The following is a 19,412-nucleotide window of genomic DNA, read 5'->3' as shown; positions in this document are numbered from 1 at the left end:
AATCAATATTTACAAGCAATGAAAAGAACAAAAAGCAAATTTCCAATGTCCAACTCTGTGTCTGTACAAGCTCGAAAAGGAGTGAGAAGAAGAATAAGTTATTAAATCTCACCCCTTTTCCCCAACACTTCTACCATATTTAAAAATCAATTAATTAATAATAATAATACTACCCCAGGCAATTTCCCATAATACCTACAGACATATATATACATACAACTATTATACACATACAAACTTCATATATGAAGTAACCAAACATAAGTAAACAATTGTAAAGCAATAGACAAACATTAACCCCCACTTGTCAACCATCCCCTCCATCCCGGTACCCCTTGAAAATTATTTTTTTATATATCATTTTAAAATGATTCATGTTTGTACATTGCTTTAATTCCTCGTTCAATTTGTTCCACACTCCTACTCCACAAACCGAAATACAAAAGGTTTTTCTAGTCGTACGGACTCTTTGTTTCTTAAAATTAAATATTCCTCTTAAATTGTAACCCCCCACACGCTCGTTAAATAATTGTTGAATGTTTCCAGGTACATTTTTATTTTTGGCCCTAGACATTATCTGAGCTGTTTTGAATGTAACCAAATCTTCTAATTTTAATAATGTTGACTATAAAAATAATGGATTCATATGACCCAGTATAATACGAATTGCTCTTTTTTTCATCATGGTTAATGAGTGTATCGAATTTTTATAGTTATTGCCCCAGACCTCTGCACAATAATTTAAGTAGGGTAAGATTAATGAACAATAAAGAATACGGAGTGATTTATAATCCAGAGCCTGCTTGGCTTTGTATAATACAGAGATACTTTTTGCCAATTTTAATTTTACATGTTTAATATGTGATTTCCAGCTTATTTTATCGTCAATTATAACCCCAAGAAATTTATTTTCATGCACTCATTCAACTTCCACCCCATTATCCTGGTTAAACATGTGTCAAATCACTTCACAAAGCAAAAAAAATTACAAAAAATCTAGATATAATGAGCAGTTAAGATAAACCAATTTGTTGCACAAAAAAACAGACCCACTGGATATATTTTGGAAAACCACAAGCCAAAATATAATTACACCATTAACATTTGCTAGATTTCAAAACAGAAATTGTTATCATTTTTCAATGTTACTAATACTTATGTTGAAGTGAGAGGAAAACTTTTAATATTATTGAAACTCCTACCTGCTCTGTACCATCCAAAATTCAATTTCTTGGTGGCTGGCCTTGACGATAACCATAATGAGCACAAGCTAATCAGAAAACTTGTGACATCGGCGAGTAGATGTGCCGCATCAGTCATCACAGCCAAACTACGTGCCAAATATCCACCTCAGAGAAAGAAAAGCTAAGGCTTGACAAAGAATGTAATGTTTCACATTGGCCCAACAAAAATCATCACAACTTAACTCAGTTATATTATGTTATTTTATTCACTATTTACTACATGTCAATGTAGAGTCATTGAATCATAAAGTGATACAGTGTGGAAACAGGCCCCTCAGCCCAACTTGCCCACGCCGGCCAACATGTCCCAGCTACACTTGTCCCACCTGCCACCATTTGGTCCATATCCCTCCAAACTTGTCCTATCCATGTACCTGTCTAACTGTTTCTTAAATGTTGGGATAGTCCCAGCCTCAACTATCTCCTCTTGCAGCTTGTTCCATACACCCACCACACTTGTTTGTGAAAGGTTTACCCCTCAGATTACTATTAAATCTTTTCCCATTCACCTTAAACCTATGTCCCCCAGTCCTCAATTTGCCTCCCTTGGGCAAGAGACTGTGCATCTACCTGATCTAGGCTTCTCATTATTTTATAAACCTCAATAAGATTACCCAGCCTACTCAACTTCTCGCTATAGCCCAGATACTTTAGACCATGGCAATGTCCTTATAAATTTTCTCTACCCTTTCCATCTTGACATATTTTCTATAACATGGTGCCCAGAACTCAACACAATACTCTACGCCTCACCAACGTCTTATACAACTGCAACATGACCACTCAACTTCTATACTCAGTATTCTGGCTGATGAAGGCCAATGTGTCAAATGCCTTTTTGACCACCCTATCTACCTGCGACCACCTTCAAGGAACAATGTACCTGTACTCCTAGATCCCTCTGCTCTACAACATTACCCAGAGGCCTACTATTCACTGTGGAGATCCTGCCCATGTTAGACTTCCCAAAATGCAATAGCTTATATTTCAACACCTCACATGTAGAGAAACATTACATGTTGTTTTACAGACGTATTAGAAAATTAAATTAAACCACATAAGTTGATTACCAAAAGGTTGACCAAAGCAGTGGATTTTATGGAGTGGGCTAAGAGAGATGAGGGGAATGTTGAGGTGAAGGCACTGTTACCAAAGTGGAAACAATTTGGGCAGTCACGTTGGTGCAGCGGTAGAGTTGCTGCCTCACAGCGAATGCAGCGCCGGAAACCCAGGTTCGATCCCGATTACGGGTGCTGTCTGTACGGAGTGTGTACGTTCTCCCCGTGACCTGTGTGGATTTTCTCCGAGATCTTCGATTTCCTCCCACGTTCCAAAGACGTACAGGCTTGTAGGTTAATTGGCTTGGTAAATGTTAAACTTTTTTTATCCCTAGTGGGTGTAAGATAGTGTTAATGTGCGGGGATCACTGGTCGGTGCAGACTCGGTAGGCCTTGTTTCTGTGCTGTATCACTAAACTAAACTGAATGAACTTGCGCAGAATTGTAGTAGTGCAGTGGATGCTGGAGTAGGCGGAAACAATGACCATATCACACTAGGAACATTCATCTGAAAGCACAGCATCAGGTTCCACCTATAAACTAAGGATATTTGGCTTCAATTCACCATGACCAATGTCCCTCCTTCCACTATCATACTTATCAATTATCTCTTGCTGATTGAGCACAGTTCCCTCCAATTAAGTATTGATCAGATTAAAGTCAAAAGTCATTGTCCTCAAATCCTGTACAAACTCTCCAGCCCATCCACAAGCCCAAGATCCTTTATCCCGAAAATAATATTGGTTAATCTCTTCATCACCCCGCATAGTCTGCCGCATCTTCCTGAAAGCCTGACATCCAGACAACATGCACATTGTGATTAACGCAGTGTTTTATGAAGGTTCACTGTGACTTTTGCACTCTCGTTCTCTATGCCTCTATTTATAGAACCCATGATTCAATGTGCTACATAACTACTTTCTCAACCTGACTTGGCTCTTTTTACCACCTATGCACAAATATGCTCTCCCCCCAACCGCACCATCTCTCTGCACCTTTTCAGAACTCTAGTTTACATTTCCTTTTCTTATCCGTCACCCCAAAAATATAATGCATTGCATTTCTCAGCATTAAATTCCATTTGCCACTCACCTGCCCATTCCATCAGTCTATCTATGTTTCCTTAAAGCGCATTACTGTGCTCATCAATATTTACACCTCTAAGTTCAGTGTCGACTACAGATTTGGAAATTGTGCCCTGTTTTCCGGTCCAAATCAATTCTGTATATTAAGACAAGCTCTGTGACAAACCCCTTAGAATTTCCCCAGTAATCTGCCCTTTAGGCTAATAAGCAACTCTCACCATTAATCACTATTTCCCATTATTTCGACAGTTCACTGCTTTTGCTGCTACAGACCCTGTATTCCATGGCCTTCATCAAACCTATTATGCAACATCTTATCAAATGTATTTAGAAGGTCCATATACACCATATCATTACGTTTTCCTATTCAATCTTCTGATCAACTTAATTTCCTCATCAATCTTCTGATCAATACATTGGACAAGACATAGCTCCATGAAATCCATGCTGGCTTCCCAAAATCAATCCATATATGTCCAAGTGACTTATAATTCTGTCCCTATTACATAGAAACATAGAAATTAGGTGCAGGAGTAGGCCATTCGGCCCTTCGAGCCTGCACCGCCATTCAATATGATCATGGCTGATCATCCCCTTAGCCACACGAGCCACATATAACTCCCTCTTAAATATAGCCAATGAACTAGCCTCAACTACCTTCTGTGGCAGAGAGTTCCAGAGATTCACCACTCTCTGTGTGAAAAAGGTTCTCCTCATCTCGGTTTTAAAGGATTTCCCCCTTATCCTTAAGCTGTGACCCCTTGTCCTGGACTTTCCCAACATCGGGAACAATCTTCCTGCATCTAGCCTGTCCAACCCCTTAAGAATTTTGTAAGTTTCTATAAGATCCCCTCTCAATCTCCTAAATTCTAGAGAGTATAAACCAAGTCTATCCAGTCTTTCTTCATAAGACAGTCCTGACATCCCAGGAATCAGTCTGGTGAACTTTCTCTGCACTCCCTCTATGGCAATAATGTCCTTCCTCAGATTTGGAAACCAAAACTGTATGCAATACTCCAGGTGTGGTCTCACTAAGACCCTGTACAACTGCAGTAGAACCTCCCTGCTCCTATACTCAAATCCTTTTGCTATGAAAGCCAACATACCATTTGCTTTCTTTACTGCCTGCTGCACCTGCATGCCTACCTGGTGTACCATGACACCCAGGTCTCGCTGCATCTCCCCCTTTCCCAATCGGCCACCATTTAGATAATAGTCTGCTTTCCCGTTTTTGCCACCAAAATGGATAACCTCACATTTATCCACATTATACTGCATCTGCCAAACATTTGCCCACTCACCCAGCCTATCCAAGTCACCTTGCAGTCTCCTAGCATCCTCCTCACAGCTAACACTGCCCCCAGCTTAGTGTCATCCGCAAACTTGGAGATATTGCCTTCAATTCCCTCATCCAGATCATTAATATATATTGTAAATAGCTGGGGTCCCAGCACTGAGCCTTGCGGTACCCCACTAGTCACTGCCTGCCATTGTGAAAAGGACCCGTTTACTCCTACTCTTTGCTTCCTGTTTGCCAGCCAGTTCTCTATCCACATCAATACTGAACCCCCAATGCCATGTGCTTTAAGTTTGTATACTAATCTCTTATGTGGGACCTTGTTGAAAGTGTTCTGGAAGTCCAGATACACCACATCCACTGGTTCTCCCCTATCCACGCTACTAGTTACATCCTCGAAAAAATTCTATAAGATTCGTCAGACATGATTTACCTTTCGTAAATCCATGCTGACTTTGTCCAATGATTTCACCACTTTCCAAATGTGCTGCTATCCCATCTTTAATAACTGACTCTAGCAGTTTCCCCACTACCGATGTTAGACTAACTGGTCTGTAATTCCCCGTTTTCTCTCTCCCACCCTTCTTAAAAAGTGGGGTTACGTTTGCTACCCGCCAATCCTCTGGAACTACTCCAGAATCTAAAGAGTTTTGAAAGATTATTACTAATGCATCCACTATTTCTGGAGCTACTTCCTTAAGTACTCTGGGATGCAGCCTATCTGGCCCTGGAGATTTATCGGCCTTTAATCCATTCAATTTACCCAACACCACTTCCCGACTAACCTGGATTTCACTCAATTCCTCCAACTCCTTTGACCCGCGGCCCCCTGTTATTTCCGGCAGATTATGTATGTCTTCCTTTGTGAAGACGGAACCAAAGTAGTTATTCAATTGGTCCGCCATATCCTTGTTCCCCATGATCAACTCACTTGTTTCTGACTGCAAGGGACCTACATTTGTTTTAACTAATCTCTTTCTTGTCACATATCTATAAAAACTTATGCAGTCAGTTTTTATGTACCCTGCCAGTTTTCTTTCATAATCCATTTTTCCTTTCCTAATTAAGCCCTTCGTCCTCCTCTGCTGGTCTCTGAATTTCTCCCAGTCCTCCGGTATGCTGCTTTTTCTGGCTATTGTTTCTGGATATTTTCCTATCATCAAAGTTAATATGAAATTGTCCATTTTGATCCTAGATTCCATTACCCTTCATGCAGCATGATCAGCTCATACTTTCAGCACTTTAGGGGAAAAAGTATTTTGAAGTTACGATTTTAGAGCAAGTCCAATTACCAAATCTGGTGGACACCCATCTACAACAATACAACTTGATTGTTCCAATATTCCCGTTTTCTTGGATAGCTTCACATCTTTCACCCCCACAAACTTGTGCCCATCCAGGTTTAACCACTGACGTACAGTATGCACTTGCAGAAAATGTCTGTACCGACTGGCCTAGGCTGGGTCGCTGCATGACAATCCACTTCTAACATTCTCACCCTGAGACTCAAAGTTCTCTGTGACTTCATGCTCCCTCTCTCTATAAGAGTCAAGAGTGTTTTATTGTCATGTGTCCCAGATAGGACAATGAAATTCTTGCTTGCTGCAGCACAACAGAATATGTAAACATAGTACACAACAGAGAAAAAGGTTTGGTGTGTATATATATATACATGCATGCATACTCAATAAATAAACAAATATAGTGCAATAATATTAATAATTTGTGGTAGTTCAGAGCTTATTAGTTGTCTATTTAATAGCCTGATGGCTATAATTAGCAAACTGCAGTGTGACATTGGTTGGCATTCCAAATTTGATCTGGGCCTCATTGGCATTACGGCTGGGAGTGTGGTCAAGCTGGTCACATGGCAAACATGCAACCTCATTTGGCGGCAGAATTTGAATCTCCTCCCTTCTGAGGTTGAGAGATTCCCACCTTGATATAAGGAAGGAAACAGTTGGATTAACGACACACTCTCCCCTTCTCCGGAACCAGCGCTACCGACAGCCTGGAATGAAATTGTGGCCACAAGAGTACTCACCGACCACCTCTCCGACCAGGAAGATGATGCAGATGACCAGGGCTAGAGCCAGCCTCCTCTGAGCTTGCTTCCGCTCATGATGCCTCTGCTCAAGCGTCTTGCTGTTGTTGTGGCAGTGGGAATTTGTGGTGCTACTGCCATCGGTTACAGGGGGCGGGCTTTTCCCTACGTCCGACGTGGGTGGCTGAGGCATCCAGCTGTGGGAGGGCACAGGTTGGTAAGGAGTCAAACAATTACCCTCTCGACTTGGACCCAGGCGATGAACCATTGATCGCCACTCCCTCCAGATTCCTAGTAGCAGAAGCTGGCAGCAATGGCAGTGACCTGTGTGGGTTCTCTCCGGGAGCTCCGGTTTCCTCCCACATTCCAAAGATGTACAAGTTTGTAAGTTAATTGGCTTTGATAGAGTTTGTAATTGTCCCTAGTGTGTAGGATAGTGCTAGTGTACAGGGATCACTGGTCGGCATGGACTCGGTGGGCTGAAGGGCTGATTTCTGCGCTGTCCCTCTAAAGTCTAAAAAGGTTCCAGGCCTGAAATGTTAATTGTTTCTCTTTCCACGGATACTGTTTTTCCTGCTGAGTGTTTCCAGCATTTTTTCTATTTATTGCAAAGTAGCCCCTATGGTATAAGAGTTAACGCCTCGATCTCATTAAACAACCATTCACAATCGCCTGAGGTATAATTGCTTTCATGTTTAATGAGTCAACAACAAGTTTGATAAAACTTCTGCCATGCGGGCAGGACTGAGCAGGTGACCTTTTCTCACACGTGAAAGAACACATTTTCTGTTCCTATGCTGCTTGGCTCACAGAGGCACAACAGGAAGCAGGGTTCTCCCAGTGTGGCTTATTGCACTTCACTTTAGTCAGCAGTTCTGCACAAAACTGTCGGTTGCACTCACCTGTGACTTCCACCTGAAACGCAGGAATCAGGTGACATCTGACCTTTTACTCCACTCTAAGGGCCGAGCTCATACTGAAACGAGGGGCTTGGATACATCATGTCCTGCCCCACAATTTCGCGGCAGTAGGTAAAGCAATCCCATTGATTTTAATCAGACACAGAATCATCGAATTGCACAGAATGAAAAAGGTCCCTTCGGCCCACCATGCGTATGACGACCATACTAATCCCATCTGCCTGCATTAATTCCATATCCCCCTATGCTCTGTTCAGCCAAGTAACAATGAAGAAATATGTTCCTATCTTCATCATCTCCTCCATCAACTCATTCCAGGTACCATCTTCTCTCTGCATGAAACAATTACCCCTCAAATCCCCTTTCAACCTCCACCCTCTCACTTAACTCTATACCCGCTAGTATTAGAACCTGACCCTGGGAAACAAACTATCCACTTTATCTATTCCTCTCAGAAGTTTATATACATCTAGCATTTCTCTCAGCCACCTTTACTCAGGGAAACCAGACTCACTTATTTAACCTCTGCCAATCCAGTAATTTCACTTTTTGTTAATATTTTAAAATACATTCTTGGGTTTCAAGGTGTCTTTAATGCATTGCCTTCAATACCCATAATTGAGACCTAAAGACCGGTCCTGTCAGTTCACACGGATGTATCTCCTCCCATTTCCTCCAAATCCAAGGCGTAGCTACAGGCACGCGCATGGGCCCCAGCTATGCCTGCCTCCTCGTAGGGTACGTCAAACAATCCTAGTTCGAGGCGTACCGTGGCCCTATCCACGAACTCTACATTGAGGACTGCATTGGTGCTAACTGCTGCACCCATGCAGAACTCACTGACTTCATCCATTTCACCACTAACTTCCATCCGGCACTCAAATACACCTGGACCATTTCCAACATCTCCCTCCCTAGACCTCACTATCTCCATCGCAGGTAACAGACTACCGACTGACATCCACTACAAACTCACTGACTCCGATGGCTATCTGGACTACACTTCTTCCCACCCTGCTTCCTGTAAAGACTATCCCCTACTCCCAATTCCTCCGTCTACGCCGCATCTGCACCCAGGATGAGGTGTTCCAACATCGGAGATGTCCTCATTCTTCAGAGAACGGGGGTTCCCCTCTTCTACTATAGATGAGGCTCTCACCAGAGTCTCCTCTATATCCCGTAGCTCCGCTCTCACTCCCCATCCCCCCACTCGTAACAAGTGCAGTCCCCCTTGTCCTCACCTTCCACCCAACCAGCCGTCACAGACAACAGATAATTCTCCGATAGTTTTGCCACCTCCAACAGGATCCCACCACTGGCCACATCTTCCCATCTCTTCCCCTTTCGGCTTTCCACAGAGACCGCTCCCTCTGCAATTCACTCGTCAATTTGTCCCTTCACATCCAAACCACCCCTTCCCCTGGTACTTTCCCTTGCAACCGCAGGAAATGCTACACTTGTCACTTTGCCTCCGCCCTTGATTCCATCCAATGACCTAAGCAGTCTTTCCAGGTGCGGCAGGGGTTCACCTGCACCTCCTCCATCCTCATCTATTGCATCCGCTGGTCTAGGTGTCAGCTGCTCTACATCAGTGGGACCAAGCACAGTCTTGGCGATTGCTTCGCCCAACACCTTCGCTCAGTTCGCAATAACCAACCTGATTTCCCGGTGGTTCAGCACTTCAACTCCCCCTCTCATTCTGAATCCGACCTTTCTGTCCTGGGCCTTCTCCATGGCCAGAGTGAGTCCCACCGGAAATTGGAGGAGCAACACCTCATATTTCGCTTGGGTAGTTTACACCCCAGCGTTATGAACATTGACTTTCTCCAATTTTAGCTAGTCACTGCTTTCTCCCTCTTTCCCCTCCCCTTCCCAGCTCTCCCACAGCCCACTGTCTCCTCCTCTTCCTTTCTTCTTCCTGCCCCCACCACCCCCCACATCAGTCTGAAGAACGGTCTCCACCCGAAACGTCACGTATTCCTTCGTTCCATAAATGCGGCCTCACCCGCTCAGTTTCTCCAGCATTTTCGTCTACAAATGATGTATCCTAGTCAGTTTATCTCTTTCACAAGATTGCAGTTCTCCACTTTCTAGAATAATCTAGACACCAGTGGTGAGACTTCACCAAGATGGCTTCAGCACCAATACTGTCCCTGTCAGCTCTTCCTAGATAGCAGAGGATGATTACAATTCTACATTCGGAGATCAATCAGAATCAGAATTTATTCGCCAAATATGATTTGCAACATACGAGATGGCTAAAGAGCTGCAAGCATTCAGAGTGGAAGTGGTTTGTGGGAATGGGAAGGCATTTTGGGGACATGGTGCATATCTTCCATAATGTTCCCAAGAGCTCCCACAATCTCTTGTGGTCGAAAATTAAGATGCTTTGGTCTCCCAGCACTTCCTTCTCCGGATGAAGGTTTGGAGTGGAATTTGTGCTTCCCAAGTCTGGTGCCAGGCGTGCGCACCCTGAGCAATGCCAGAAGGTTGGCTTGGGGAGGGGGGCACTGACATTGGGTCTCCCAGCCTGCCTGTAGATTTGAGAATTTGAAGGACACTGATCTGTTGCTATTTATGTTCATAAGTGATAGGAACAGAATTAGGCCATTCGGCCCATCAAGTCTACTCTGCCACTCAATCATGCCTGATCTATCCAACACTCTCAACCCCATTCTCCTGCCTTCTCTCCATAACCCCTGACACACATACTAATCAAGAATCTATGCTGGTTTACAATGCACTAAACATTATTCCCTTATCATGTATCCATACACTGTAAATGGATTGACTGTAATCATGTATATGCTTTTAAATATATAAAAGATATATTATGGAATCCTGGACTAGGTTATATTTCATTTCAAGCAGGCCTTTTTCAGTGGATTGGTAAGAGAGAGAGACAAGCCCGGGCTTCCCTCAGGTTGCTGTGTATTGAGACAATGACCGATGCCTTTGAAATGCGTCTACCAATTGAAGAGAGAGAGAGAAGACTTGTCTCAGTGAGGTATATTGAAACAATGACCGATGCCTTTGAAATGTCTTGTCTTTAAAGTACCAACTGATAGGATGCCTATTATTCAGATTACTATCTAAATGGCGTCAAGTTGGGAAAAGGGGAAGTACAACGGGACCTGGGGGTCCTTGTACATCAGTCTATGAAAGTAAGCATGCAGGTACAGCAGGCAGTGAAGAAAGCGAATGGCATGTTGTCCTTTATAACACCAGGAATCGAATATAGGAGCAAAGAGGTCCTTCTGCAGTTGTACAGAGCCCTAGTGAGACCACACCTGGAGTATTGTGTGCAGTTTTGGTCCCCTAATTTAAGGAAGGACATTCTTGCTATTGAGAGAGTGCAGCGTAGGTTTACAAGGTTAATTCCCGGGATGGCGGGACTGTCATATGCTGAGAGAATGGAGCAGCTGAGCTTGTACACTCTGGAGTTTAGAAGGATGAGAGGGCATCTCATTGAAACATATAAGATTGTTAAGGGCTTGGACATGCTAGAGGCAGGAAACATGTTCCCGATGTTGGGGGAGTCCAGAGGCAGGGGCCACAGTTTAAGAATAAGAGGTAAGCCATTTAGAACGGAGACGAGGAAACACTTTTTCTCACAGAGAGTGGTGAGTCTGTGGAATTCTCTGCCTCAGAGGGCGGTGGAGGCAAGTTCTCTGGATGCTTTCAAGAGAGAGCTAGATAGGGCTCTTAAAAATAGCGGAGTCAGGGGATATGAGGAGAAGGCAGGAACGGGGTACTGATTGGGGATGATCAGCCATGATCACATTGAATGGCGGTGCTGGCTCGAAGGGCCGAATGGCCTACTCCTGTACCTATTGTCTATTGTCTACCTAATAGACAGATTCCTGCCCACCTCCTTCGCTCCATAGATGCTGCTGCACCCGCTGAGTTTCTCCAGCTTTTCTGTGTTCCCTCCACCATTCATTGCCTCACCTCCCCTGAACATCTGCAGGCATCCTCCTCCTACTCTGGCGAAACCAATCATCAATGGGATTTCGATGACCGGTTAGCTGTTGGAAGTGGCTGGCAGGCAGAATGTGGGCTTGTGCACGCAATTCTCCTTCTGTTTACTTGTAGGTTTCTCACAAAATGATCAATCAATCAATCTGTCCATTCCCTTCACAGAGGCTGCCTTCTCAGCTGAGTTCCTCCAGCACTTTGTGTTTTGCTCAAGATTCCAGCATCTGCAATTCCTTGTGTCTCCATCTTACTGCAGCACTGCAAAACCTCCTCAAAATATGGCTACTTTGAAAAAGTTCTCCCCTCTCTCTCCAAACGGAGTTCTCCGAACCCTCTCTCACTGCTCGCCCTCAGTGACCCCCCCCCCCCCCCCCCCCCCCTGCTGCTGCTGCTCTCCTGCACCTATTGTCTATTGTCTATTGCCTTTGAAATGCGACTGCTGATTTCAAGAGACAAGCTCGGATGCATCCACGTTCCCGACTTGGTCACGACCCCACCTCTCTTTTCCCACTTTCCCTCCCCTCTTGCTCCAATCAGTCTGAACAGCTTTCCGACCCGAAATAGCGCCTGATCACCCTCTCCACGGATGCTACCTGACCCGCTGAGTCCCTCCAGCTCGTTATGTTTTGGCCACTCTCTGTCTCTGTCTTTGTTTTGCTTTTGGCAAAAAAAAAAAGTCAAATAAAATGTCCAAGTGAGAAACATCGACTGCCCTTGCAAGTAGCAGCCAGTTGTAATAGAGCGCAGCGCCCCGCACCGACTAGCAAGGTCCCGCTGGACACGGCCAACCCAGCCCAGCCCACCGACGGATGATGCTACCGGGGAAGGTGCAAATCTTACCTTGCTTGCGACAGCAAATAGTTATTGCGCTTCTTTTCCAGCACCAAGTGAGATTTCTCCCCGTACTTTTCCATGAAATTAAGTTTGAACCTGCAGGGGAGTGTTAGAGAGAAGGGATTCACTAACGCTAGCTCGGCACCTGTCAGCACCTGATAACTTCCCTGCAAAACAGTAGCTTTCCTTTCAACTTCACTCGGAATCTTGTCTGTAACTTAAGACACACAGCAATGTGGGGGAAACGCTTCTCTGCTTCTATCCTGACGGGAGAGTCTACTTTAAGATGAGTTTTCTGGCTGGTTTGGCTCTGCGTGTCTGAGACCCAAGTCAAGGCGAGGAAATGCCAGGCTTCGGGCAATATTGGCGGTCCGTGCGCAAAGGCTGCATCGGGACATTTCAAGATATTGGATAATGGATCGAATTACACGAGGATTAAAGTTGGCATTCTCTCCCTCCTCGCTTTCTGAATCTTTGTGACGATCACATGTTCTCGCTTGATCTCATTTTGTGTTACCTCCCCCTCCCCCTCCCCCCCCCCTGCGGCTGAAAGATTTGCTTTTGCTTCTTAGTTTGAATGAGGAGATGCCGAGGTAATCGCTCCCTCTTGCTCGGTTTTGGACTGTTCTCTTCGTTATCTTTTTGACTCTTGAGCATAAAGGCATAGGACATTGTGGCCACCAACTTCACCATTTGGTAAGATCATGTCTAATAGTGACTAGGACTTGGAAAGCCTTCTGGCCAGATGCAGCAGGGCTAGGTTTGGGAACAGCTCTGTCTACTGTACGTCATATTGTCTCTTGCTGTATGTACCAAGGCTGTATGTACCAAGGCTGTATGTACCATTCCTTGTATGGGAATACTTGGCCAATGTGGATCTAATAACAAATACTCCAAGTAACGATCCAACAAGTTTATTAGCATATAATAAAGTTACACTGCATGTGTCACCACTGTGACTACATCCCAACTAAGCGCTAGTGTCCAGAAGTGTTAGTAATAAATGGTGACTGCATGGTAAAACCCGGACTGGATAAAAGATCTGAGTGGTGTGTAGCATGTGTGTGTTAGGATTGGGTAGAGCAGAACTACAGACAATAAATGTATTCTTTCATTCATGACCACACAAAATTGCAGAAAGTTGTAGATGTACCCAAGTCCATCACACAGACCAGACTCCCCACCATCTACACCTCCTCGCCCTGCCTTGGAACAGCAGCCAACATTGTATTGTATTGTATTGTATTTTAATGACCACACAGCCAGCCTGGTGGAATTTTGGGTTGTCAGCAGCGATACAATAATAAAGAACACACAACCACAATAAAAAATGTAACACAAACATCCACCACAGCATTCATCACTATGGTGGAAGGCACAAAAATTTGGCCAGTCCTCCTCCATTTCCCCGCCATGGACAGGACCAGAGTCCAGAGTCAGTCCAGGATCGGCTCTTCCTCACCGGAGACCGCGGCTTTAAGTAGTTGTAGGCCGCAGGCTGGCGGTCGAGATTTAAAGTCTCCGCCGCAGCCAGAAGCACCGTAGACTGCAGGGCCGACGATCGAAGCTCCCCTCCAGGGGTGTTGGTAAGTCCATGCCGGCCCCGCGGTAGAAGTTGGCCGCGGGCCGGCAGTGATGGCTTCTTCTTCCCCGGGTCCCCCACGAGGGATCCCGGGCTGTAGACGCTGCACCAGCTGGAGCTCTGCAGACCGCGACTTCAGGCTGCGACTTCAGGCTGCCGGCTGCCCCGGGCCAGCGAAACTGAGCTCTCCCCTCCAGCGAGCCCCAGCGAGGGCTCACCCGCTCCATGCCGAGAGTCCACGCTGCGCCCGCCCCTGAAGCCCCGGGCGCGTCTCCGGGAAAGGCCCCGCCGATCCTTGATGTTAGGCCACGGGGGAGGCGACCTGGAAAAAAATCGCCTCTCCATGGAGGAGGCGACCAAAGCGGTTTTCCCCTTACCCCCACACCACCACCCACACAAAACACACAAAGAAACACAAAACACATACTTTAAAACATACTAAAAAATAAGAAAAAGTTGAAAAATCAATGACGTGCTGCTGACGTGGCTGCTGCCAGAGCAGCGCTCCCTACATATACTCAGACTTGTCCCACCCTGGTCATTCTTCCTTCTCCCATCTGGCAAAAGGTACAGAAGCTTGGAAGCGCACACCAACAGACTCGGGAACAGCTTCTTCCCCTCTGTTGTCAGGCTTCTGAATTGTCCTTCCATAAACTACGAAACTGTCCCATTCAACTCCACCTAATGGCAGACATCGGACTTTATCTATGGACTGATGCCCTACAATGCAAAGAACTGTATTCTGCACTCATGCTGAGATCAGTCTGAAGAAAGGTCTCGACCCAAAACGTCACCCATTCCTTCTCTCCAAAGATGCTGCCTGTCCCGCTGAGTTACTCCTGCACTTTGTGTCTATCCTTATATTTTGCACTCTCTATCTTTCCTTTTACTCTACCTATTGTATATGAGATTAACTTGAATGTATTTATATATGATATGATCTGATTTGTTTGGATAGCATGCAAAACATAGCTTTTCACTGTTCCCTGGTACACGTGACAATAATAACCCTAAAAATAATATTTTACTTCATTAATAGTTTCCTGCACTAATGGCATTTCCTATATTCTCTCTTTATATATATATATACATATATATAAAGAGCCCTGGCCCTATCTCTTGAAAATCCTGTGGTTCAATGTCCATAGACCTCTTGTGTGGAGAGTTCCAAGGACTCACTAACATTTGGATGAAGAGGTTTCTTATTTCTGCCTTAAATTGGTTACTGCTTATTTTGATATTGTGCCACAATTTCTGGACTCTACAACCAGTCAAATATCAACTTTCCATCCACCCTGTCAAGTTCCTTGAGGCATTGCATGTTTCAAGATCTCCTTCTAAAGTCAAGAATCCAGACTCGGTGTGTAGAAAGGAATTGCAGATGTTGGTTTAAACCAAAGTTAGGGACAAAAAGCTGGAGTAACTCAGCGGGACAGACGGCATCTCCGGAGAAACGGAATAGGTGACGTTTCGGGTTGAGACCCTTCTTAGTCTTTGTTATCCCTTCCTCATGTGACAAATAAGTTACTGCAGAAATCAATTTGGTAGACTTTATTCATGCTCCATCTAGCACATTGAAACCCTCCCTTAGATCAGAGACCACATTGCTACACAAGATGATAATTTCTCAATTTTAAAATATTAAATTTGTGAAATATTTTCTGTAATATCATTGATCCCTTAGGGTGGGTATCTTGAAGAAAATCCCCCTGCTGTTAGATATCTTGGCCAATGTCCATGAGTCTGTGGTTTATGAATGGAAACACAATGTAGTCAGAGGTAAAGGGTAAATTTGTATCTGTGTGTAAAATGTGGGCCAGCTGTCAGCTGAGTTTGTGTGTGTGTGTGTGTGTGCCTAAAAGAGAACTTTTGAACCAAGACCGAGTGCCAAAGTGCAGGGAGGAACTGCACATGCTGGTTTACACCGAAGATAGACACAAAAAGCTGGAGTAACACAGCGGGTCAGGCAGCATCTCTGGAGAAAAAGAATAGGTGCCGTTTCGGGTCGAGACACTTCTTCAGACTGAGAGTCAGGGGAAAGGGAAAGGAGAGATATAGACGGTGATGTAGAGAGATATAGGACAAATGAATAAAATATATAACCCAGGTCGTGCTAGCTTCAAAATCGTCTTTTAAGTCTCATTGTCTGTAACACGTTTTCACCTAGCTCACAGCTAACAATGTCTTATTTCCTTTATCATCGTTACTTTTTTTTGCATATCTTTCATTCATTCATTCGAGATATACACAACATGCTGGAGTAACTCAGCCAGACAGTAAACGTCTCTAGAGAAAAGGAATGGGTGGCGTTTCGGGCCGAGACCCTTCTGAAGAAGACATTTTGTGTCTGTCTTCAGTGCCAAAGTGCAGGAACATTTAATGTTCTACAGGATGGGAGTATAGGCAGGTGTCAGGAATGCAGCTGTACAAAAGGCTGTATAAAGTTGAGGAAGTTGAACAGGGGATGCTCAAAGCCAAGTGGATTAAGACTGGATGCCAGAGGAATATTCATAGTGGTGAAAAAAGGACCAAAGAGTAAGGGAGATAAGGTAGCATTAATTTCATGCTGTGTACATTTGCAAGAGAATACTAATGGGCCTGCCCCACTTAGGTGACTTTTTAGGCGACTGCAGGAGACTATGCAGTCGCCACATGGTCGCCACATGTTCGCGGGTGGTTGCCGGGGAGTCGCTTTCATGATCGTGAGGAGTTGCCGCATTCTGGGGAACTAGTCGCAGCCTCATTATGGTCACCGCAAATTTTTCAACATGTTGAAAAATTAGCGGCGACGAGAATGAAGCCGCCATGGAGAGTAGCGAGAATTCTCGTGCCGTAGGTGGGTCGCCAGGAGGTCGAAGGTTCTCGGAGGTTCGCGTAGGTTGTAGCCGGTGTGACGTGAATTTGAAAAAAAAAGAGAAAAAAAGGTGAGCAGTAGTTTTCAGAACCAAGGATAACCGACCGGCAGGCACGGAACTCGCTATCAAAATATGGAGGGGTACCATTTATATTTTAAATTACTATTGCACCTTATGCTTGTAATAGTTCCATAAATGCAGAGTGGTCTGTTTTACCTGCTAGGAGGGGTCTCATCTCTTCCAAGTGTAGTGTTTTGAACATGTTTGAAATCTACATTTTTATTGTTGGTATTGGAGCATTTTTCCAAAATTTGAGTATAAGCTTTTCCCCCCATTATTAGCCCGTAATTAAGTAAGTTCTTTTGAAAAACGTTTAATTCGGGGTTACCTTCCGATATTCCAAAAATGATCCATTCTGCTTTTGGTACAAGTTTTATTTTAAATAATTTTGTGAAGATTTCAAATGTTTCGTTCCAAAATGTTTGGATTTTTATACAAAAAACACAAGAGTGCGCTATGTTAGCTTCTTGTGACTGACATTTATCACAAATCTGGTAACGGAGGGTATAAAATATATATTTTTTAAAACACAGTTGGTATATCCTTTTTTGTGAGTTTTGTGTTACAATAGAGCGATTATTTTTCCTTTTTTTTCTTTTCTTTCTAGGGTCTTATTTCCTTTCTTTACTTCCTTCTCTAACTTCCTCCCTAAGGGGCTTTCTTTTCCCAACACTTTCCTGCACCACGATTCTTGCTCACTTTCTTACTTCTTTTATTTCTATCTTTTTTAAAGCTCGAAAAACAAAGTGGTACAACAAATGTAATAAGGTATATCGGATGTGTATTATTGTAATTTACTGTACTTCTAATAAAAATAAAATAAAAAAAATAAAAATTAAAAATATATATATGTAGGGGACCGAGAGACAGGGGGGACACAAATTTGTTGGCGCATGCGCACACTCACACACACATGTGTGAGTGTGGAGTTTATATGTGGAGTTTGCATGTTCTCCCCATGACAATGTGTATTTCTCAGGGTGCTCCAGTGTTGTTTTACATCTCAAAGACTTATAACACGTAAATTGCCTCTTGTGTTATAAGTTTAGATTTATTTTGTCACGTGTAGTTTTGCATGCTATCCAGTTGGATCAGACAATACAATATATAAAAACAATCAAGTCAAATTTAAGTTCAATAGGTAGAGCAAAGAGGGAAGATACACAGTGCAGAATAATTCTCAGAATTGTAGCTGTAGTTCAATTGTCTGCAATGAGGTAAAGATGAATCAGGCAGTATCCCAGCTGAAAGAAGGACCGTTCATAGGGCCTGTCCCACTGCGGGGACCTAATCCACGAGTTCTGGCAAGTTTGCCCTCAACTCATACTCGCAGCATGGTCGACACGAGGTCCTAGGAGGTCTTTATAACTCTCCTTCATGCTCGAGGATAGTCCCCGCGTACTCAATGCCTCAGCTAGGTTGCAGCGTATTTTTCAACATGTTAAAAAATTATTGCGAGTAAAAAACGGTCGCCATGGAAGAAATCGATATTTTTTTTACTCGTAGGTTTAGTCGAAGTAGGTCGTAATAGGTCGGCATGTTAGTCGTAGGTAATCGAGGGTAGTCGAAGGTAGTTGAAGGTAGTCGTAGATTGTCTACAACATAGTCGAAGGGAGGTCGAAGGAGGTCGAAGGAGATCGAAGGAGGTTGTCTTCACTCTCCACTATTCGGTGAGCAATTTTCCCAAAGCCAATCGAAGCTAGACTTCAATATAGTCGAAGGAAGTCGAAAGAGGTCGAAGGAGGTCTTCTACATAATCAAAGGAGGTCTTCAACATGACATTTTTTCAAACTCTCCTAAACTCTTCTAAACTCGCCAATTAGGTCGCCGCAGTGGGACAGCCCCTTAACCTGATAACAGGGAGGAAGAAGCTGTTCCTGAGTTTGATGGTGAGCACTTTCAAGTTTCCAAGCTGCTGGGGCAAGTCTTTCATCACGTTGGCTGCTTTCCTATGGCAGCATGAAGCATATGTGGAGTAAATGGTAGGGAATTTGGTCTGTGTGATGATCTGGGCTACATCCACAATTCTCTGTAATTTTGTGTGGTTTTGGACAAAGCTGTTCTCTGTGGTGCATCTGTAGGAGTTTGTAAGAGTAAGAGACAAGCCGAATTTCCTCAGTTGCCTTAGGAAGCAGAGTCGTTGGTATGCCTTCTTGGCTATCACATCCATGTGGTTGGTCCGTGATAGATTGTTGGTGATATTAATGCCAAGGATCTCTAAGCTCTCAATTATTGCCACTTTGGCATCTTCGGTGCTGATTGGGGCATGTACTCCACCACACTACCTGACGTCAGTAACTAGCTCCTTTGTCATGTGGACATTGAGAAAGAGGACCTGACACCATGTCACTGAGTTCTATATCTCTTTCCTATACTCCGCCTCGTCATTGTTTGTGATCTGGCCCATCTCAGTGGTGTCATCTGCAAAAGTGCAGATGGTGTTTAGGGGGAAAGC

General features: G+C 44.1%; 1 protein-coding gene across 3 annotated transcripts in view; it reads right to left on the bottom strand.

Annotated features, from left to right (window-relative positions):
- Positions 1-19,412, bottom strand: part of LOC129696564 (proton-coupled zinc antiporter SLC30A8-like) — a 70,199-nt gene that overhangs the window by 24,613 nt on the left and 26,174 nt on the right. The window contains exons 2-4 of one of the 3 annotated variants that reach the window (XM_055634592.1): positions 12,467-12,556; positions 6,729-6,925; positions 1,203-1,349 (exon numbers count right to left, since the gene is read on the bottom strand). In XM_055634592.1, the coding sequence (XP_055490567.1) occupies positions 1,203-1,349; positions 6,729-6,925; positions 12,467-12,540 (418 nt within the window). In that variant the 5' untranslated portion in view covers positions 12,541-12,556. Of the gene's footprint in view, positions 1-1,202; positions 1,350-6,728; positions 6,926-12,466; positions 12,917-19,412 lie in introns of those variants that run through there. The other 2 variants (XM_055634591.1, XM_055634593.1) reach the window with 2 other exon arrangements.

The sequence above is a fragment of the Leucoraja erinacea genome, chromosome 4 (genome assembly GCF_028641065.1).
Source record: "Leucoraja erinacea ecotype New England chromosome 4, Leri_hhj_1, whole genome shotgun sequence".
NCBI lineage: Eukaryota > Metazoa > Chordata > Chondrichthyes > Rajiformes > Rajidae > Leucoraja > Leucoraja erinaceus.
Note: the sequence above shows the minus strand (reverse complement) of the source record. Positions and strands in the feature narration are given on the sequence as shown.